At 44.0% G+C, this 21,074-nt stretch overlaps 1 protein-coding gene across 1 annotated transcript in view; it reads right to left on the bottom strand.

Moving 5' to 3' along the window:
* The window catches only part of fbxl7 (F-box and leucine-rich repeat protein 7), a 67,730-nt gene that overhangs the window by 34,968 nt on the left and 11,688 nt on the right, over positions 1–21,074 (bottom strand). Inside the window, exon 2 of the mRNA XM_036519279.1 lies at positions 17,238–17,327. Coding sequence (XP_036375172.1) covers positions 17,238–17,327 — 90 coding nt within the window. The remainder of the gene's footprint in view (positions 1–17,237; positions 17,328–21,074) is intronic.

Consider the following 21,074-nt stretch of genomic DNA (forward strand, 5'->3'; position numbering starts at 1 on the left):
GTCCTGGCCAAATTTCCAATCTGGCTCTTTCAATCTGGCCATCTAATTATGTCACTCAAACTGGTGACTCTGCTCCCCCACTCCCAAACTGTAAAATATTACAAAATCTTTTGAGATCCTTGAAAGCCACTCTATAAAGGTCATTTTATTATCATCACCTGTAAGAGCAGTGTTAGTCTGCCTCTGGGATTTGCAATATTAGACGTGTCTTTCTTCGTGGAGTGATTAAAGCGCATTCAGTTGAATGGACAGCCCAACAGTGTCTGCGGTGAATTGAACCATCAAATGTCCAGACTCCTTAAAAACATAACACACAAAACTGCTGGAAATCTCACAAACTCTAACCAAAACTTGGAATGCTTTGCTTTACCCCCCTTCCTTCTCATCCAGTCCCTTTCCTTTTTTGTGCAGTCCCCAGTGAAAAATGAATAAATAGATTTCATTTTTTCCACTTGCTCAGTATTACCGATGTTTCACATTTAGTCTTGGCAGACTAGGAGCCGAGAGGACATTCGTACGGTATTATTTCCACAGTTCACAGGAGCTTCCTGGTTCTGGAGACTGCAGCAGTGAGTGGCGGACGGCACCGCAGCATAGCAATTACTGTTCCGTTTCGCTGCGTCTTCCCTCTCAACCGTGAACGGAGCAGCCCTGTGCAGCTCTGGGAGGATGGCTCGGCTGTATCTGCACCCACGCCTCTTTCTCTCGGTTAGATGACTCTGTTCCTGCGGAGAACACATCATCACTGGAAAAAATAGACCCTGTTCCCCATCACCAGGGCACTAGTAGTCCATATGGAATCTGAGCTGTTTGGGGAAAGAGCTGCAACAATGACCATAATCCCCCACAAAAGGGTGACCACATTTGGCAACCTCTCAAAAAAACAATAAAAATAACTAGCCTCATGGAGCCAGGCTAACACTAAGCCATCTAAAGCATCATACGTCAGCTGATGTTTACAATGTTCTTCATGAAACAGTAGCACAAAGAGGGTCATGAACAAAGAGGGACTTGTAAACAATACACTTTACAGACATCCTTATCTTGACTTATATAGAGTATGTATTATCCATTAATACAGCTTGATATTCTGAAGCAGCTCTGGTTAGCAACCTGGTTCAAAGGAATAACGGAAGTGGCCCAGCAATTGCATCGAAGTTCACAGCATCATTTGCTGCAATGCTGGCCTGTTTTCATGGTAGGATGGAAGACACCAGCCACGTTCAGGATACAGTTATACTGGGACAATAATGGAGACCAATTCTGTTGGCTGATTCCAATTTCTTGTGCCACGATATTTACTGGAAATTGGATTGATGCACACCGCACAACAAAACTAACTGAGAAACCATTTGTCCTGCCACAAATACATCTTCATCAGAGCATACCTCATTAAACTGATATTTTCCACTCAGCCATCCTGTGTGTCAGAAGTAAGATACCCTAATCCCCGCCAAATGCACATACCATAAAGTCATGCTTCACTACAGGACATGGTCCTTTGATAAATCTTTCTCACAGCATTCTACATTACAGTCTGTTCATTCTTTTTCTTGACAGAGTATTATTTTTATAAGGTTTTGTCCTCTTAGTATTTCATACAGGATTGAAGCTTTGACCCCCATCAAACTGACAAATTCATCATAAAACTAAAGACAGAATTTATTCTGTATTACTAAAAATTGTTTTGCAATCTGCTGACGTCCAGGCCAAACGCTCTCATGGACCCTTTTGTATGTTTTAGAATGGCTGGCACAGAGACAGAGGCCATAACTCACAATGCAAGCCTGCGCGTGACAGGTGTGATCCGTTAATTAAGGGCGGCCTTCCGGGCTGGAAGCTCTTAATTAGGAGTTCCTCTGAAACACTCCCCGGGATTACGCTCCACCGACCCCCCGCCGAAACCCTGCCAAAGAAAAGTCCGCCGGCCGCGGCTCTCCAGAAAACCAGGCGCTCGATATAATCGCGTCTCCCGCCACGCCCTGCCAGCGGAATGTGCAGCCAATATTACAACCCAAGTCCCAGTCAGGTGTTTGCGTCGGACCGTTCACTATCCTCAGCGGCAATAAAAGGAAATAGAAACGGAATTATGACCTATGATATTATTAAATGGCAATTTCCCAACTCGCAGCTGGAGAAGAGCTGGCTGCTTGCTACCAGAGAAGTTGGATTTATTTATTTATTTAGTTATTTATTGTTTTATTATTTTTGGGTTTCGTGTCACGTGCAGCTTTCCCTCAACAGGAAACTATTAACTCCTACACCCTTTTCTCGTTCCTCACGCAAAACCACCCCCGCCTTGGCCTAAACCAGCCCACCCACACCCCCCAACCAAATTTCTGAAAGATAGCAAAAGTATTCACCACATTCTTTTTTCTTTACTGCATATAATTTACTGCAGGAGCACGGCTTTGAAAAACCCCTTTGCTATAGCATTACTGCAAATCAAAACCTTTCTTTCCACATATGCAAGCGGGCTTTTCTGAGAGAAAGAATAGACAGAGCTTACTGCAGTGTATATATACATGTGGTATGTACTTTCCCATGGAACACACGGCATGCAATATACAAGGAGGCTTTGCAATGACATCACAGAGGGACACGGCATCTAAAGGAGACACGGCTTTTATTCCATGCACTGTTATAAAACTGTTCTTTTTCCCTGTATTGCCATAAATGGCCAATTGCACACTATACACTGGCAGTCAAGCATAATTACTCACTGCATAACTAAATGCATACCTAGAATGAGCAATGCGTTTTGGCCTAAACTGTAAGACTGATTTGATGCCTTTCCTGAGAATAGTGGCGACGTGGGATGGTGAAATAAAGCCACTTATCACCGTGATGGCAGTGTGAATGCTTGGATTTAGTTCAGGGCTGTACAATGTTTTGTTGATATAGGGCCAAACTGGGGATCTTGAATTGTGCGGGGGGCCACAAAATAAAAAAAAGTCCTTTTGAGCATTTTGTGTCTATGATACCATGTATAGTATCTTGAACAAGTTTTATGAATTTAAATTCATTCATTTTCTGTAAAAGTTGCATGTGCTTGAAAACAGGAGATTGTAGACAGCTGCTGTGACTGAGACATTCTTGTACAATCATTCTTCAAAAACAAGAAAAAATGTACAAAATTATTCAAATGTATTTTCCCACTAAATGCTGTTTGTACCATTGCTAAAGCACAAACCTGTCAGCGCTTATATGTCAAGGGGTTTTTTTAATAGCTCTGTCTGGGATACATGTTTGAATTGAAAACAAATGCTATAATAGAATAGAGTCACTTCTTGTTGGATAACCCTTTTTAACAATTTAAGGCAACGGGAAATTATATAGTGGACAAAGGTTAAAGGAAGCGATCCAAAAGATGCAAAAGATAATTGTGTGTCAGCTTAAGGAACTGCACAGAAATGTCTTCACAAAGACAGCAACATGAGATAAATACATCCTTCAATACTGATGCTTATTCTGTTCATGTTTTCATAGTTTGGTAAAAAAAAAAAAAAAAGGTAACTAGACTACATCCTGCAAGGCAACAAACCCTGTTTTCTGAGAAATCAACATTATTTTACCCTTCTGCTATTATAATTTGAAAGGCATGGATATCATTTGTGTTTAAATTCATTTTGTATTTTCTAAAAAGAAGTCACAGCACTCTCTCTTAAGTGGACCATCTGACAGAGTACAGATTGACAGGGGAATCCTGGGATACCCTGGCCATGAAGTGTAAAAGTGGGGCAGCGTTGCCAAAGATCCCTCCCTCCCAAACACATACCCTCCTCCTAAAGCCTCTTAGTGTGTCTCACTCACAGTGAACTGCACCTCACCCCTGACTCCCCCTCCACCGCAAGCTGACTGATCAAGTTTCTCCAGGAGATCCTAATGGAGCAATGGCTGGGGGAGATGGGGAGGGGGCTATTCCACCCTCACTCCATGTGGGAGATGAGTGACACCCAATAGATGGAGCGTACAGATGCAGTACATCTTTGAACCAGGGTTTCTCCATTTTCAAGCATTACCCAATCAAACGGGGAGTACATTACAGCCACCAGTCTTGGTAGAGAGGAGGTTTTCCTTATTCCGTCCTCTATCACATCTAGTGAAGCAGTACGTAGTTTAATATCTAGGTTACAGCAGAGGGGTAGGGGGGTCATGCACCAACAAAATGTCAAGACAAGAGTTACCACAACATTTTGAATCTCTAATCCAATCTGAATAGTGGTTCCAGCCTAATATCCCAAATTGTTCTCTTCTCTTTTTCTACTTCCATTTTTTATTCTGTATATTAAGTTTCAGTATAAGTTTTTACTGAACTTTGGTACCAATGAAATTCTCATCTTTCTTCTTTTTCTTCATCTGCTTACTCAACAAGCAACAAACAAAACAAGTCTTTGATGTACCTGGTCTTTATGGAAAAAAACGAAAACCTCGGGTGGGCGTGGCCACTGCGTTTGCAGCAGTAAGTCTCCACTGGCCTTCCCACTCTCCCCTGTCAGAGAGGACCAAATTCCTCCCCAATGACGCAGGCAGTGTTTGTTTCTCTCCATCTTTACCAGCCCAGAAACAACACCGCTGCCAGTGGGAGTGAGAGAGAGCGCAGTCCCCGCCGGGGCTCGGCTGTAATGTACTGCTTCCTGACCAGCTGGCTGCAGGTCTGGGCCTCACGCTGTGCTCCTGACACTGCGGCGCATTAGGTCTGCATCCAAGCTGCTCCGTAGGGACCGCAGAGCAGTTTGTCTGACCTTACTGACTCAAATAATTATCTGCAATGCATCTTTATTATTTCTGTGAAGAAAAGATCATTGGTTCACCGTCACAAGGATCACAACTTACATCGGCAACAAATTCACAAAATGCAAATACCATTAGGCAACAATGCAAACTATCTGTCACGGTTTCTTTGCACCTAGTCAAGAATCTGAGTCCACTACAACTGGATCTTAGCAGCACCTACACTCCTGCCCATGCCATCACAATTGGACCTCACTGTGGTTTGATCTGAGGAGCACAATAATCAATGTATCATTTCTCACATCTGCAAAACTATCTGATGTCTGTCAGGCTAGTGTCAACCCTTAATTTGTCACTAAAAAGGGCTTGAATTTCAACGCGGACTTCACCTGGGGTGTTGCTGACATCATCTAGCCTAAAAACAGCGATCTCTGCAGACACCTCAGCTAACCTGCAAATCTGTAGGTTGTTGCTACCGTAAGTAGAGGAGCTGGCAGTGCAAAAGGGATCATGAGGATGGAGCATGAAGGTGAGAGGTAGTGACTCCTGGTCTCCCAGATTAGAGCCAATCGCTGCCAGTCTACGATTGGCTGTGAAAATCCCACACAGCAAGCAACAGTCGCACCTCTTCAGATCAACCTTAAACTCCCCAATGGCACAAAGGCATGGCTTTCTAGACAAGCCAGGCATACAGGCTTCTGTCTGTGTGAGTCCTTTTGTTAGTTTCCTCCAAGCTCAGCACTGAACAGGTCTAATCACCTCACCGCACGTGCACAACCACCTTCGATTGGCACCTTTAATTTGGCAAATCGATACCCACAACCTTCAAAGAGAGGAGCTGCCATTCCTATTTGTGGACATGTGGACAAATAGGAAATATTTGACATATCTGAAGACATGTTGGGAAGTATCTGCGTGTTCGCTGCTCGGCCACTTCTGAAAGAGCACAAGTATGCACCCTACCCACTGCCACTCTAGATTTTTCACATATAATTATCATCACAGCAAAATTTTGCTAAAGCAATTATGTGAAAAGTTTTTCATAGCTCATGTTTAGTTTTTTGAGGCACTGGTCTGGACATAAGCACGGCACTGGGTGTAGCGCAAACCTAAACAAAGCCTGCCCGCATTGCGTGAGTTCACCTTTCCCTTCACTTCAGAAGCCCAAAACTATGTTAATGGCCTTCGTATTTACAGCCGTCTGTGTTCGGCCTGGCTGGAGGGTGAGCATTTCAGGAGCTGTGGAGCGCTGCCAGGAGCTTCCACCAAAGCTGGCGTGATAGGGTAAGGACCGCGCCCCTTCTGGGGGGGGGGGGGATTTGGGGTTAGCGGTGGTTCCAGACCATGTAATTACACCCACTTCGGAGGTTGGAATGCTCTCTCTCAAGGCAACGGAGTGGAATTATGGCGAGTCCGCCGCTTTCACACACGCCGGCCTCTTCCAAAAGACACGGGCACGTTTATCGATTGCATTCCGTGAATACCTCCGTCTGGTGCGGCGCCACCTTGAGGATTGCGGTAGGCTGGCGCTCCCGTCTGTGTTTGCATTTCTGAAAGGACAGCATGCTTTGACAGAGCTTTGGAGGCCATTACAGAGAAAAGACACATGGATTGACATCAATCTTCAAGTTCTGTTAATTTCTCAGCAGTGTAAGCCAGTGTAGATTTGACAAGACAGCCTGCATCAAGGCTCTTGTAAAGGTTTATATCTAGTCCTACATTTTCTTTTTCGTGCCACAGCTCTTTCTTTCTTTCTCTTGTGTTGGCTTTTCTCTCTTGCCCAATGTGATTAGCTCAAGAAATAATCACTATTCCAGTGCACCTCACTGCTGTCTTTAATTGCATTAAACACATGCTGGACTGATGCAAAGTGAAAGGGAGAGTGGAAAAAATGGCTAATTGGTGTAATATGATATGCTACATTCATTTAAAGTGAATAAATTCTATTTGTCAAGAGGACTCCAGGAGGAGAGCCCCTTTGACAAATACAGGATGTAAGCATTTCCTGCTGTGAAGATCCCAGCGCCATCGCCCTGGTATTATTCAGTCATACGCGGCCAGCCATTCTTACTCAGGAATTAGCACCAGCAGTGTTAAGAGGAAGGTGGAGTTGAGTAAGCTGGGGAGCGCTAGGCTGAATGTCAGTCAACTAAACAAGGCAGGCCGATGTTAATTTAGGAAACTTGACACAGAACGAATAGTCTCTCTGTGTTTTCTTATGGCGACGAAGTGCTAAAGAGCAACACCAGTTACACACACACTGAGAGCGCTGGCTGGACTTCCTCCCTCACAGGAAGTCCAGCCAGCGCTCTCAACACCTTGAATTCCGTGGCTGAGGGACAGCTAGAATGCTCGGTTGAGCATGTGTTTATTTTCCTGAGGGCAGCAGAAACCCACAGGAATTTTCTTCTCCAAGACAGAATATAAAAAGATCCACTGTCTATGGACAAGCATAAAGTGTATAACAGCAGGTATCTGAAGCTGAAAGTACGGTCAGACTGAAGCTGCCATGACTCTAGGGAAAGTTTAAGAAAACAAGCATGTATCTGTAATACAATTAAAGCCAATATGTCCATCAGCTTGATTGTACACCATTTATAGAATAAAGGAAAAAGCTGTCACATCTCTATATGACATTGAACAAAATACAACAAATGGGTGCTTTGACAGATAAACACGTTACCTGCAACAGTAATGGTTTTCTATCCTGCGGTAGGGCATAACCATTGGTGAGAGCTCATCATCATTTTCCTTCACAATATTGACTGCTGCACACAGGTGTGCCAGCCCATCTACAGTCTATACAAACAGCTACACTGCACAACTACTGCCTGCCTAATCATTGTACCTAGCTCTCATTTACCACAGAATGGTGCAAGCATCAGATGTATCACAGCCCTTAATGGGACTGGACAGTACAGAGCTGGCCGAGGTTTCTCTGTGCTCCCTCTAATCCTTCTGCCGTTTAACACGGGGGGATTACTGCAGTAACATGTGCTGCTTTGGAGATGCATGGAGCGGTGGCTAATGATTACTTCCAGCAGGGTAACAAAGCCAGCGAGGGTAATTACATCTGACCGTGTGCCGATAAAATCAATCCGGTTTCTCTTTGTTTCCCTTCCCCTCCCTCCCGGCTGAGGCAGAAAAAAACAAGGAACCAAACTGAGTTGCCTCTGATCAAAGGCGTGTCTTAATTAAGCTCCCAGACAGTAGCTGCGGCAGGGGTGAGCCACTAGCTGTGCTCGGAGGAGTGGACGAGACGTTTTCTTCTCGCTATCGTGGACGAACGGAAAGGGGCCCTCAACCTGAACTTCAGGCCTACTTCTCTTGCACCGAGAATAATCAGCCTTCCTGGTGGGAAGTTCACAGAGCATCCACTTTGATGAAGACTAGAAACCAGCATGAAATGGGGCCTCTGTGTTTGGTTGGATGTAGTAACCGTATAATAAACACATCTACCTAAAATGCCCGCCTACCTGATGCATGTTTGATACTGGCAACCAAACGCTTTCCCAAATTTTCAGTTCTCTATATTTCTTGAATTGTTTAAGGGAACAATGAGCAAAAAATGTCTAATGTCTAATGACACATAAAATAAATTACAGCATAATATATGTGGTGCACTAGTGTTCACTATTTTTCAAAGACAGCCTCTTGCAAGCTAATGTTCTCATTAACAAGTGAATGGTAGCCTACATAATAAGCGTAACATAACATTGTCACCAATGCAATAGACACTTCTGCACCTAAGATCACAGGCAATAATTCTGGAGGCTTAATTTTAGCAAGGGGTGCAATCTGAGGGATCATTCAATCTATCTGCCACTGCCCTTATGTTCTCTGAGTAAAGGAAAGAAGTAGCTATTTTCTTTATATATAAACATCATTTTGAGTTTGAAAGTCAGTGAAATTAACAAGAAAGTGTTGTATGAGAGTCAAAGAAATATAATGCTTGTTGAAATCTCTCACTCAAAGTTAATGACAGTGCACTATGGCAGCTTAACTGAATACTCCCCTTGGTCCAAACGAACCCAGGGTCAGAGAAGTGGTGGCTGGAGGTTAAATGAGCTGAGATCTGTGAAAGCAAAGCCTTCATCGCCGTGCAGAGTTGCCAAACATTGTTTTGTGTCTTACTGTTGGAAAATGAAAAAAAATCTGTGGAATGTGCAACAGCTCAAAGTAGATGGCTTTAACCCCAACAAGGAGAGTTGAGCAGGGAGTCTGCGTGTGTGTGTGTGTGTGTGTTGGGGGGGGTAGGCTGTAAAGGCTCACATTGTACCCAAATCACATCAAGGTGGCTGTTTTTGCAGCGCTTCCAGAATGTCATGAGCAAGATAGCAGCCTTTGAGCCTGTGCAAGAGGGGGAGGGGGTGGGTGTGTTAAGGGGACCAGACCCCGACAAGTCCCCAAACTGGAGTCCCTTCCAGAAGAGTCCCAGCAGGCATTGCAGGTCTGCGCCCGTGGCTTCGCGGCTTCGAGGAAACAGCGGCGGAGCACTGGAGCTCCGCCAACGACAACAAGGAAGTAGACTTTCTATGTTCCCATCGCCTGCCCTCGCCTCGTTTGTGGAGTCACACATTCAGCCTCTTCCTCTCTCATTCCAGGCTTTATGGGCCTTTCAATGGAGGGCAGAAGCTACAAGACACTGCGAGGTATAGTTTTAGTCTCTTCTTTCCCTAGGTGGTAATTAGCGTTTTGATTAACATATAATTTACATAACTGCCTTTAGATCCATCTTTCCATTGTTGTGGCTCAGCGGGAAAGGTTGAAAAAGTTAACGAACAGCTTTGACATTCAAGTCAAATATTATCAAAGACAACAATTCAAATCTATCTGCACTTATTGTCCATCTGCATGTCCTTTGAATCTTATCAACAGCTTTCTGCTTGCTTCTTCCCTCTACAAGGCAATATGGTTCAGGTATTAATTTAATCTTCTGAGCCTGGAATAATGCTCTGTATCTAGAGCCATGGATGTCCTCTCTCCTCTCTCCCCCATCTTATCACGCTGGGAGCTGAAATCTCTCTTGGCTTTTCCCCTGTGAACTGTGCGTCTCAGCTGTGGAGAAGGGATGAAGAGTACTTTTTTGTTCTTTTACTTGACTCATATTTGGTTCTCTCTCTCCTACTGTCTGTTATTGTTTTACTGACTGTGGTAGAAGAAACCAGCACACTGCTATTTTTTGTGTTGCCATGCTTTTTTCCAGAAAGAGTGGATTATTCTTGGAGATGAACCCCAGCTAGATCAACACTACCCCCCAAGAGAGGGCTTTCAGAAGCCGATCCAGGTGTTACCCCCCCTGGGCTAAGACAGCGGTATGACCTGCAGAATCGCCTGGCTCCTTCTAAATAGATTCCTGAGCCTCTGATTTTTCCTGCATAACTAGTAAAGCTGTTATATATGATGCTTTACATTAAAAAAATGGGAGGTCTGGACTGCACACGTTCATCTCTGGGTTCCATTATAATGCAATGACTAAAATGCACTGTACAGTTTTATCTTTGAAAGCTTGCAATACAAAAATAGAACTCCTAATAATTTGTTTGATATTACCACACTCCAAATGATTAGTACCTAATGGAATCAATGTCACAAAACTATAATTTAGAGATCTGCAGAGTGCTCTTGACTTCAGTGGTGACACTGAACCCGATTAGACATTAGGAGGTTATGTGCCAAGCCAATCATTCAATCAAATTGTTTTTGCTTTAATGCTGTGCCTTGCATTCAGTAATTGTGACAAAGCACTCGTTCCGCAGAGTCATGGAAATCACCCCACACTATCAACAACAGTAATATCAGCTGAGTTGATCCAATTGAGAGAGGCCTTTTTCTGCTCTGAACAAATGACATTGATTGGACCTGGACCCTCTCCAACACGCAAGGATTATTCCTGCTGGGTCCAGCAGAGTCACCAGAGTTTCCTCACGGTGGGAAGGGCCCGCTAGGCCGACCACTGTCTGGTTTCTGAACCATATGTGCTCACTGCTCAACTTACTGGCACTGATTAGCCCTGTTTCTCTGGCCCTAAGTGCTAACATGCAATGAGGTTCAATGTGTAGTAAATGCCAAACTGGAAAAGCAACATTCAAAACCAAACTTACTGGCTTGCTTGATTCTCACAAGCAGAGTTTTTAAATAGCATTGGTATTGGTATGATTGGTTTGGCGGAGTGTTTTCCAGCCATCTATGCTGTTGATTCTTCAGCATTGCTTAAAAAACATGGTGTGCTATAACAGTATCATGCCTTCTTTATGTTTCAGAGGTGAATGGTGCAAATGATGTGAGCAGCATGGAGCAGTGGTTAGGGAAATGGACTTGGAACCAATAATGTCAGACACTGCTGTCACACCCTTAAGAAAATTACTGAACCACAGTTACCTTTGTAAGCATCCAACGGTCTAAGTCTCACTGTATACATGCATCTGCGGAGCAACTGGATAGCATAATGTAAATCTGTAAAAGCACAGACAAATGTAGGATGACTGGAAGAAGAGGAAAAACATTATGACACCGGAAATGACTAATGGACCTGAAAACCTGATTGACACTGTGCTGCAGCACACTTGAGTAAGGAACTATTTCTACACATCATAAGAAAAAAAATCTTTTCATTCAATCTTACACATTCTCAGATGTGTAAAAAAAAGAAACTGAAGCAAATTGGTTCTGCTCCATTCAGCTGTATAGCAAGCACTCTTATTCAGAAGAAATTAAATAGGTTACAATTCTTATATGCTATCCATTCATACAGCTGAATATTTACTGAGGCATTTCTGAGTTGAGTAACTTGCTCAAAGGTACAACAGCAGTGCCCCAGCAGGGAATCGAACCAGCATCCACTGGGTTACAAACCCTGCTCCTTAACACTACATCATGCTGCCAAACCTCTGTTAAACACCCAAGGAGTTTTAGGAAGTTATCTCAAAACCTGCTGTTTGGACAGAACACATAGACTATGCCAGAGTCATGTCAAGTGCAGTCATCTGCATTTCTGGAAGGTGAAGAAGCATGATGAAAACAAAGCCAGCTCTCTTCCTCCTCACAACAGCACAGTCAGCTGTTTAAAGGTGAACTGTGAACCGCTGCAATTCTGCTCCACGCTGCAGTCTCATGGCCTCAGTATGAAACCTCTGCTACATACTATCACGAGGCTGAAGCCATTTTATTTTCACTTTACAGTTTCTTTCTCCTGTCAAGCACAGGGGTCTGTACAAGTTGAATAAAGGGGGCTTGTTCGTACTATTTCGCTTCTTAAAGAAATCGTTTAAGGGGCGCCTATGACTGATCTCTGAAAAAGCTCCAAAAATTAGGTTACGCTAAAATTAGCTTACACTTAACATTAGCTTATACTTCAAATTGGCTATCACTATGCAGTTATCTCTAATTGTAAAAGTTTTAAAATATATCCCAGGGAAAGTATATAGCTAGGAAAAATAGTTGTCTTTTTAATTGAATAAACCTCTGTCCAGTCTCTGGTAATAAATATCCCTGGAAATGTAATTTCCCGATGAAATAGATAAATATTGCCTGTCATGTGTATGAAAACTGCGGTCGAGAGATGCAGTGCTTTTGTCAGGAAGGCTGGAAATTTAGGGTCACCTCCCTCTCTCAGCGTCCCTGGGGGGACTGGGAATTTGCCATATTTTTGAGATGGTCATTCAACAACACAGATGTTGAAAATGTCTCCTAATAAAAAAATCACAGCATGTGATTGGAATGACACAATCAGAGCATTCATTGGAGCAGAACTTTATGACAAGCGAAGGAAGGCTAACTGTTTTATGCAATTCAAGCAGGATACCAGGTGTCCCTTTACAATGAAATCACCTTAGAAATTATTTAGAAAAAGCATGTGACTTCCTCACTGTTGGACATAGTTCTGACTGAGAGCTCAATATGTGAGAAATAACAGTAACAGTGCTGGTACCGCTTACAGTTTGATGTGCTTCAGATCCTTGGTTGATTGTCCATGAATGCTAATATTTCCACGGTGATACAAGTGCTTCAGATGTCAGCATGCCAACTCAGAAGCAGGCCTGCAGATGCTGCATTAGACCTTATGAGTTTGAGTATGATTGCAGTGATTACAGATCATCTTCTGGATCAGTGCCACAAGAGCAGGACTAACAGAAAGCTGAAATTGGAGAGGCAACAGAAAATATGTTCTCCCCCACATATCAAGAGATGTGATAACCACCGTCCTTGATGACACACTCTCAGCCTTGTGGCCAAAGACTAGCTCATGGCCCAAGAATTTGTGTTTCCTCCAACAACAATGTAAACTACACTGTAACCAAGACCATGACTGCATTAATATCTTGACATGAGCGGCCTCAGATTTGTATGACTATTTGTACGATTATGAGTATCCAATGGTTGAGCATCTCTAAATTAAACTGGATATAGGGATAAATGCTTGACTACCATGCTTCTCCAACAATAGGTTTGAGTTAGCACTCCAACAGACCAGGTCAGTTTGACACACACTTTCCACACAAGAGTTAGAGCTTTTTTTTTCAACTAGTGCCCTTTCACTGAAGGCAGCCTTATCACTGCATGAAACAACAAACTGTGGACCAGTTGTATCCTGTTTCCTGTGTTTCTCTCCCTCTTGAATTCAAATTCCGAAAAATGCTTTACTTGCATGACAACTTAGCTTGTGTGTCAAAAGCTGTGGACAAAGCAAAGGCGCATAAAAAAACAATACAACAATATAACATCAATAAAACGAAAACAAAGTACCCCCTACTCCCTATCCCAAAAATTCAGTTGTAATTAATTAGCTGTTCTGGTAATTATTTTCCTATGACAGGAACAGAAAAGTCCTCCCACCGAAGTTGATTTCGCAGATATTGTGGGTAGCAGATGATAAAAAGGCCTTGACACGCCTCAACACCACTGTCCAGCAGATGGGGAGGTCCTTCCACTTTCCAGAAATGATGTTTGAAACAGCTCCTTAACACTGATTTAGACGGGCTGTGGAGCAGGTAAAAACTGATTGGCTCACTTGTGGGATGCTGGTGCTTCAAGAGCAGCAGAGAAACTTCACAGAGCTATCACTGAACAATACATGTCCCACACAGAACGTTACATGCAGTGAGCAATACTCCAACCGCTCCAACAAAGGCCAGAAAGAAGAATTGTCTCCTAGCCATCTGAGTCATGTGACTGGCAGCTGATTACATGATGATGGCCAACGGTCCGAGTTTGATACCACTACCGCAAATCACAGCTTGGGGAGAGAACAGACAGTAGGCCAGAAATACAAACGCCATGCCCCCATCTACACCCGATGAGCGAGTCCCAAGAAAAACAGTAATTAGCTGCAGAGGCTAACGTTTTGTTTATTTTCTTTGTCTCTGTGGCTGCGGTGTCTCACGCTCACTGCAAACACGCTCTCGGCATCAGAGAAAAGGATTCTGGGAAATCAGGAGCACCAGGAGGGAAAGAGGCAGGACTGTCCTACAGTATGAGCAGCAGGCGAACGAAAACAGCAACAGGCAACCACAAATGAAATCTGTGTCCTCTTATTTAGGGGACATCTGTCAGTGCGACCCGCTGCCATCCTTCTGGCGAGTGGCCAAGCAGAGGCCATGGTTTCCAGCCCAAATGGAGACTCTGCCTACTGATTAAATGGTACATGGGGCTGTTGCAAGGACCGAGCCAGGGCTGGGGCAGCTGTCAGCGGAGCGCAGACACGGTAACCCTCCCCCGCCACCCCCGCAAAGGCCTGCCTGACACAGCTCTTATTTTGGAGAAGATGGCCTTCCTTGCTATTATTCTGGTGCCGCCATGTCCGCAATGACAAGTTACAGACGAATTGTGATTACGTGTGCAGACCCAAAATAGCTTACAAGAGCCTGCATCTGAGGGCCAGAAAAGTGGACATACATTTGAGCTCTTATGGGTATGTTTGTATGCACATGCGTATGTGTGTGTGTGTGTGTGTGTGTGTGTGTGTGTGTGTGTGTGTGTGTGTGTGTGTGTGTGTGTGCATGTGTGTGCATGCATGTGTGTTAGTGTGCATGTGTGTGTATGTGTGCATATGAGTATGTGTGTGTGCATGCATGTGTGTTAGTGTGCATGTGTGTGTATGTGTGCATATGAGTATGTGTGTGTGCATGTGTACGTGTGTGCGTGTGTGTGTGTATGTGTGTGTGTGTGTGTGTGCGTGTGTGTGTGTGTGTGTGCATATGAGTGTGTATGTGTGTGTGTACAGATGCGGGAGCACACGTGTGCGTGTTTTCAGAACTCAAGGAAAACAGAACATATTAGGCCTGACGCCTGCCAATGTCAGCAGCAGAGCTCTTGGCCATTAACCCAACAGCACGTCCCTAACTTGTGCTGTTTCCACTGCAGCACATACTGCCTCCCTATCACCAGAACAAACACCATCTTCAAAAAAGAAAGAAATGCTGAGGACAGGATTACACAAACACTGATTAAAATTAACAACTGAATAGAAACTCTACAGAGACAGAGAATCTTTTCTGGTGGCTTTAGCCATAAAAAATGGAATGCTATGATTAAAAGTGTGGTAACACTCTTAGATGCAATGCAACAGTCACACCAAACGGCCACTAAGCAAATCTTACATCACAACAACCTTAAGCAAAACTATCAAGCATTCAAAGACCACTCAGTTTGACAGAGAAGCAAGATCTGCGTTGAGAAATTACACAATAGATGACGTCATGTTTTAACTGAAGCTGATGGCTAAAAACAAAAAAGTTTTAACACTTGATGCCCCAGCATAATGGTGGTACCATACTAGGATTTTTGATCACTATATGCAGCTGATGCTTACATTACTATTTCCTATGACTGGTGTGTGCTGTACTGCATCACAACAGCATTGCCTTTCAAAGCTCTTTTCCTAACCAATTCAGCATTCAGTTCAGCAGCATTCCACTATATCATTGTTTCCCAACCCTGATCCTGGGGACTCTGTTTTCTGGTCTTCTTTCCCGCTGAAGTCTTTTAATTAAGATTGATTAAGCTGGTAACTGCATGCTGTTACGCATTTAAGATCAGTGCATTTCAACCCGTGGCCTGGAGCTGTTTTTTTCCAGCTGTATCAGCAAAGTCTGGTTAAATATAAACAACTGTTGTTTGCTAAAATAATTTAGTTAATATACAGACCAGCTGTCTCTATTAAGTATAATTACGTGGTCACTTTGCTCAATTAATTTTTCTAGCCTCCCTTGACCTAATCCCAAGTAGTCTTAATCAACAGAGCTGAATACCTCTCTTTATTACATCAATTTACCCTACATCACTACAGCTGAATACCTGTCTGTATGACCAACTTCACCAAGGGGCTCACAAAAATAAAAAAAAAAACACTTCCAGAGATGCTCTTACGTAATCATCTGTTTAGAAGAACAAACAGGTTCAACAAAGTATGTCTGTAATAGCAGATACTAGTTAAGCAATCTCAAATGCAGATGAGTATTCAATTCACATCTTGATCAATTCTTAAGAGACCTCAACAAGAAAGAAGCCCAGCAAACACATTGGGTCCCCAAGACCTTGGCTGAAACACTGCACTCTACCTCCCAATGCTATAATCCTCTTAATAAGTGAAGTTCCAAACAAATATTTGGGACGATAATTTTCAGACAATCCCTTCAAAATTAGCCAAACCTAGACAAACCGGTCCCATCCAGTCCTACTTACCACTTCCCTTCCATGCCAGCTGGTCATGGCATCTTTCCTTCACTCCCCCCCCCCCCCCCCCCTTTCTTTCTCCCGTTGATGAGGTCCAAATGGGGCATCAACAGCCTTGGCCTCTGGCCAGATGTGATCCGTTCGTCAGACTACCACCAACTCTGCATCAATCGCAACTTTCACATTTTGATTATATGGAAATAAATTTTTATTGAATTATGACCATTGGGATCCTGTTCATCCCTGGCACAATCCGCACACATAATGATACGGAAGGCGGCATTATACAGTATATATGAACAAAGACAGAGCAGCACAAATCTGTGTCTACCTAAGAGAACAGCACTGAGTGTTCTGGCCTTCCCCTGCCTCTGACACACACACATGTAGAACCACACACGCACGCATGCATGCACGCAAGCATGCATGCACACACTCACAAATGCACGCACGCTCACCCACGCACATACTCATGCATGCACGCATACACACACGTGCGCATGCATGCAAACACACACGCATGCACACATACTCACATGCACGCACGCACACACATGTGCACACATACAGAGATCTCGCAGTGCCTTGGCCCTAACATCGCCCCGGATTTGGGCTGACATTCTTCCTCTTGGTAGGGGGTAGGATTTTAACACAGGAGGAGATACGAAGCCCCCAAGTCTCCCAGAGGCAATAGCTGTGGCCAGTTTGTTTTCAATTTAAGGCATTCCCAAAAAACAAGACTTTTTTTTCCAAAAATAGTCAACGCGAAAGTTAAAAAAGAGGAGGGGTGGGGGGAGGGGTGTAATGCTTAACGAGGACCAGATGCTTACCTTCGCTGGTAGCTGCATTCTTTGGAGCTTTGGTCGACGTGTGATCCGTACTTGAACTCACGTCGGAGGAGATGCTGGAGCTGCCTTTACCTAAACAACAGAACACAGTCTAAAACAGAGCACAGGCATTGGGACACACCCAAACACAGTCTACGACAGAGCATAGGCATTGGGACACATCCAAACACAGTCTACATCAGAGCAGAGGCAATAGGACACATGCAGACACACGGTCTACAACAGGCTACATGAACCGGACAAATCCAGACACAGTCTACAACAGGGCGTATATGAGGACAGTATTAGTACCTTCAGAGACAAGAGGGAGCAAACCAACAATGGCTGGGCTATGTAAACAAACATGTGCACAAGCACATACTAACACAGAAGGATAGAGCATTTACAAGAGACATATGCAGACAACAGAAAAACAGAAGCACACATGCAAACACGCCTCATCGCAGTGAACATCAACCATGGATGATCTCTTTTCTTACCCTGCTTGTGAATATCACCAATCATTGCTCTTCGTTTTTGCACTGTTTGTGAATTTCACCAATCATAGTTCTGCTTTGTCCTGCTTACCGTGGACCGAATCAGAAAAACAGTTCAGATGGACGAGACAAGAATCTCTCCCATATGAGTACCCAGGGGAATGCAGGCATTGGAATTGCTTCACCAATGCTGTGTGTGGCTGTCCGTGACTGCAGTATTTTAAGAGCCAATCCAGCACCAGGTGGTCCCAAATCCAACTCACAGTAAAGGCTTAGGCCCATATCTCTTCACTTAAAAAAGTGGCACCGCAGCAAAAAGCCGTCCGCAGATAGTCTCCCTCTGCCTGCCAGCCAAAATAATGGTATCTATTTGAAAACGTCTCACTTCATCATTCAAAAAAAGATACCTCTGGAGCGTTACAGATTACTGGCTTGACTCTTTGCTTTGAGCAGTTTCCTCCATCAAACCCAATTCTCTACAATTCTACACAGCTCCACGGAATTCTGACAGAACACCTTCTTCGACAACCCATTGCGCAGGGAGCCCCAAATGTGATCTTAATACTCGCATCGTATCAAAACAACGCCAGTCCACTGCTCTTTGGGGCTGGTGCCAGAAGGGGGTTGGTTGTGTACTGTTTACAATCGCACACACACACTCCCAGGCGCCACAGACGAAAAAACTCACAAACAAAACTGTGCTTGCTCAAGTTTTGACCATACAAGGACCGCATACGTATTTCTTCCAGTGTTACAAACCACTGTTTGGGCTTTCAATCTATTCACCATTAGGCCTCATAAATCCAGCTCACTTGAGCTGCATAATGTACACATTGTTTTTTACAAACAGATGTGTTTTCCTGCTACTTAATAAAGTAGCGATCACTTGGAAAATTGCTTTTAACAACATGAATCCTGCTGAGGTTTTCAGTAAGGTAAAGCATGGAGGTCATGCATTATTTATCAAAAGGCTGCCTAGACACTGTATGCAAAAAACAGGGTTATATCAAAAAATCAGTACAATACCATTATATGTAACTACTCCAATATGACACCAAATACAGGGCTACTCAGATTTCAGTTCAAATGCATTCATATCCAAATGAACCTACTTGTTCCCAGTCAAAGACACTTGACAGCTGTGTCCATACTGTGCCCTTCATGGAGATAAAAATATTGAAAACCATAACTAAATATATTTTGGGATTTTTTTTTATTTTGAGGAAGTAAACTGACATATAGACAGACTTTAGGTGAAATGCATGGTTGAATGCTAACTTAAAAGAACTCCTTCAAAAGCTACATTGTCAAATTCAGACACACTGCACAGTATCAGTAAGTGTTCCATCATATATAATGTCGCCAGATCCCGCTGTGCAACCCCCTCTGGATATAAAAATAAACACTTAAATAAAGCCGGATTTCACATCAACCATTGTATTAATTCAGAACAATCCACAACACAAAAATAACTGCAAAGACCTGTGGTTCAAAGTGTGTAACTGCAAATGGTCCTTGATCAGAATGAGTAAATGCTACAAAATGATTTACAAGTACAAAACACAATTCTCATGCAGTTAGGTCAGAGCGAAGAAATGTCAACCACTCCTCTTTTCAGTAATTCAATTTACTGACACTTTTACTGGTGTAAAGTCCCTGCGCACCCCTCTCCAAGCCAGCATGACCCAGTGCGTTCTCTCACTGACAAACCCTGAGCTAAAATGGACTCATTAAGTAAACCACATGCGCTGTGTCACCCCGCTTAATTGCTTCATTTCCACCCACCCCCTCAAACTGTCCATTGTTCATTGTCGTCGAGCTCTGCCGGCTCTCGCCCCAGTGAACTGTGCGACACACACACACACAACGAATCAGCGCGGAGGAATCTGACGCTGCCCCTCTGAGGTCATCTCCCATGGGTGTTTTCCACTTAGCCTGTGGCGCTTGAGCCAAATGAGTGTGGCCGATTTGTACCAGGGGGAACAAAACACTCCACCCAGGCATGACAGAAGACAATAGTGGGTGGCAGGGTGGAACAGCGGGCCGTGGAAGTGCTTCAGTAAATAGACAGCTGCAGGTTAAAATCCCAGGTGGGGCACTGCATTTGTACTCTCGCGCGAGGCCCTTAACATGAATGGTGAATATTCAGCTGGGCCAACAGGCAGGATGTAAATGAAAGCTATGTGAGTCATTCCATATAGGGAATCATAATAACACGCACATTAAGGGCTGGAGGTGTAAGCCATGTGCCTGAGCAGCTGGCCAAGAAAAAGGCTTTCAACTACCACTTCATGCTGACCAATCAAAGCACGCCCAGGTTATGTTTCTCAAGTTCTTGCAGCTGTGCAGCACGGCAGGTGACAGCTTATTTTTGCAGTGGAGAGCCACCTCCGCTAACTATGCACTAGTAAATCTTTACTAACACGGAGGGGGGCACAGTATTGCTATAGGCCTTACATGATCTTACACCCTGTGCCTGCAAAATGCTTGAATATATATAAAGATAAATAAATATAGTGATCCTTTAGAATATTAAATGATCATATGTTAACAATTACAGCATGTGCTAGGTCGTACAGTTTACCTGAAACCTTGATACCGCTAGTTCCTTTCAAACAGGCCTTCCCCTCACCTGGTCTGAGTGGAGCTACTTTGGGCTGAGAAAAGTGTAACATACAAATACAAGAGGAAAGAAAAAACAGATACACTCCTGTTAAAAGAACCATGAGCAGGGTCCTGTTAAGCTGGTGGGGGGATGGGGGATTTTGGGTAGGTTAATAGGGGGGTGACAGGATGGCTGCTTCCCATCCTCGAGAGCTCACGCGACCCCCAGCCTGTCTGTGCGACCCTCCCGCCAGCTGGAACTGATCACAGCCCCGCCCGCCGGCCTCCTCTCAGATGCAGCATTCAGCCCAGAGACCTCTCAGCGGAGTTTACCTCCCACTGCCCCCCCTGTCTGATGTGCTGAGAGAGACACGAACAACAAGCAGCTCAGTGTCACTCTCATCTCATTGGCTGCGAGAAATGAGATACAGAGACCAAAGTGAAGAGGGATTCGATTCTGACTCCGTGAAGCCATTTCTTTTCTCTCACCTTGGTTTGGCTCTGCTCTCTCGTGCATCTTTTTATGAACTGTAAAGTTGCGCGAGAGGTGCCAAGCGGAGACTGGCACTGCCAAAGGGTGACTGCCTGCGGCAGAGTCGAAGCACTTTCCAACACAACAAGTCTACAGTGAAGCACAGAAGTGCTCCTGTTAGAAATGCAACGTGCGTCAGCCCTCAACATAAAGCAAACAAACGTTTCACTTCTCAAGGACCAGGAAACTGATCCATATACAATACAG

The sequence above is a fragment of the Megalops cyprinoides genome, chromosome 24, assembly GCF_013368585.1.
Source record: "Megalops cyprinoides isolate fMegCyp1 chromosome 24, fMegCyp1.pri, whole genome shotgun sequence".
Classification (NCBI taxonomy): Eukaryota; Metazoa; Chordata; class Actinopteri; order Elopiformes; family Megalopidae; genus Megalops; species Megalops cyprinoides.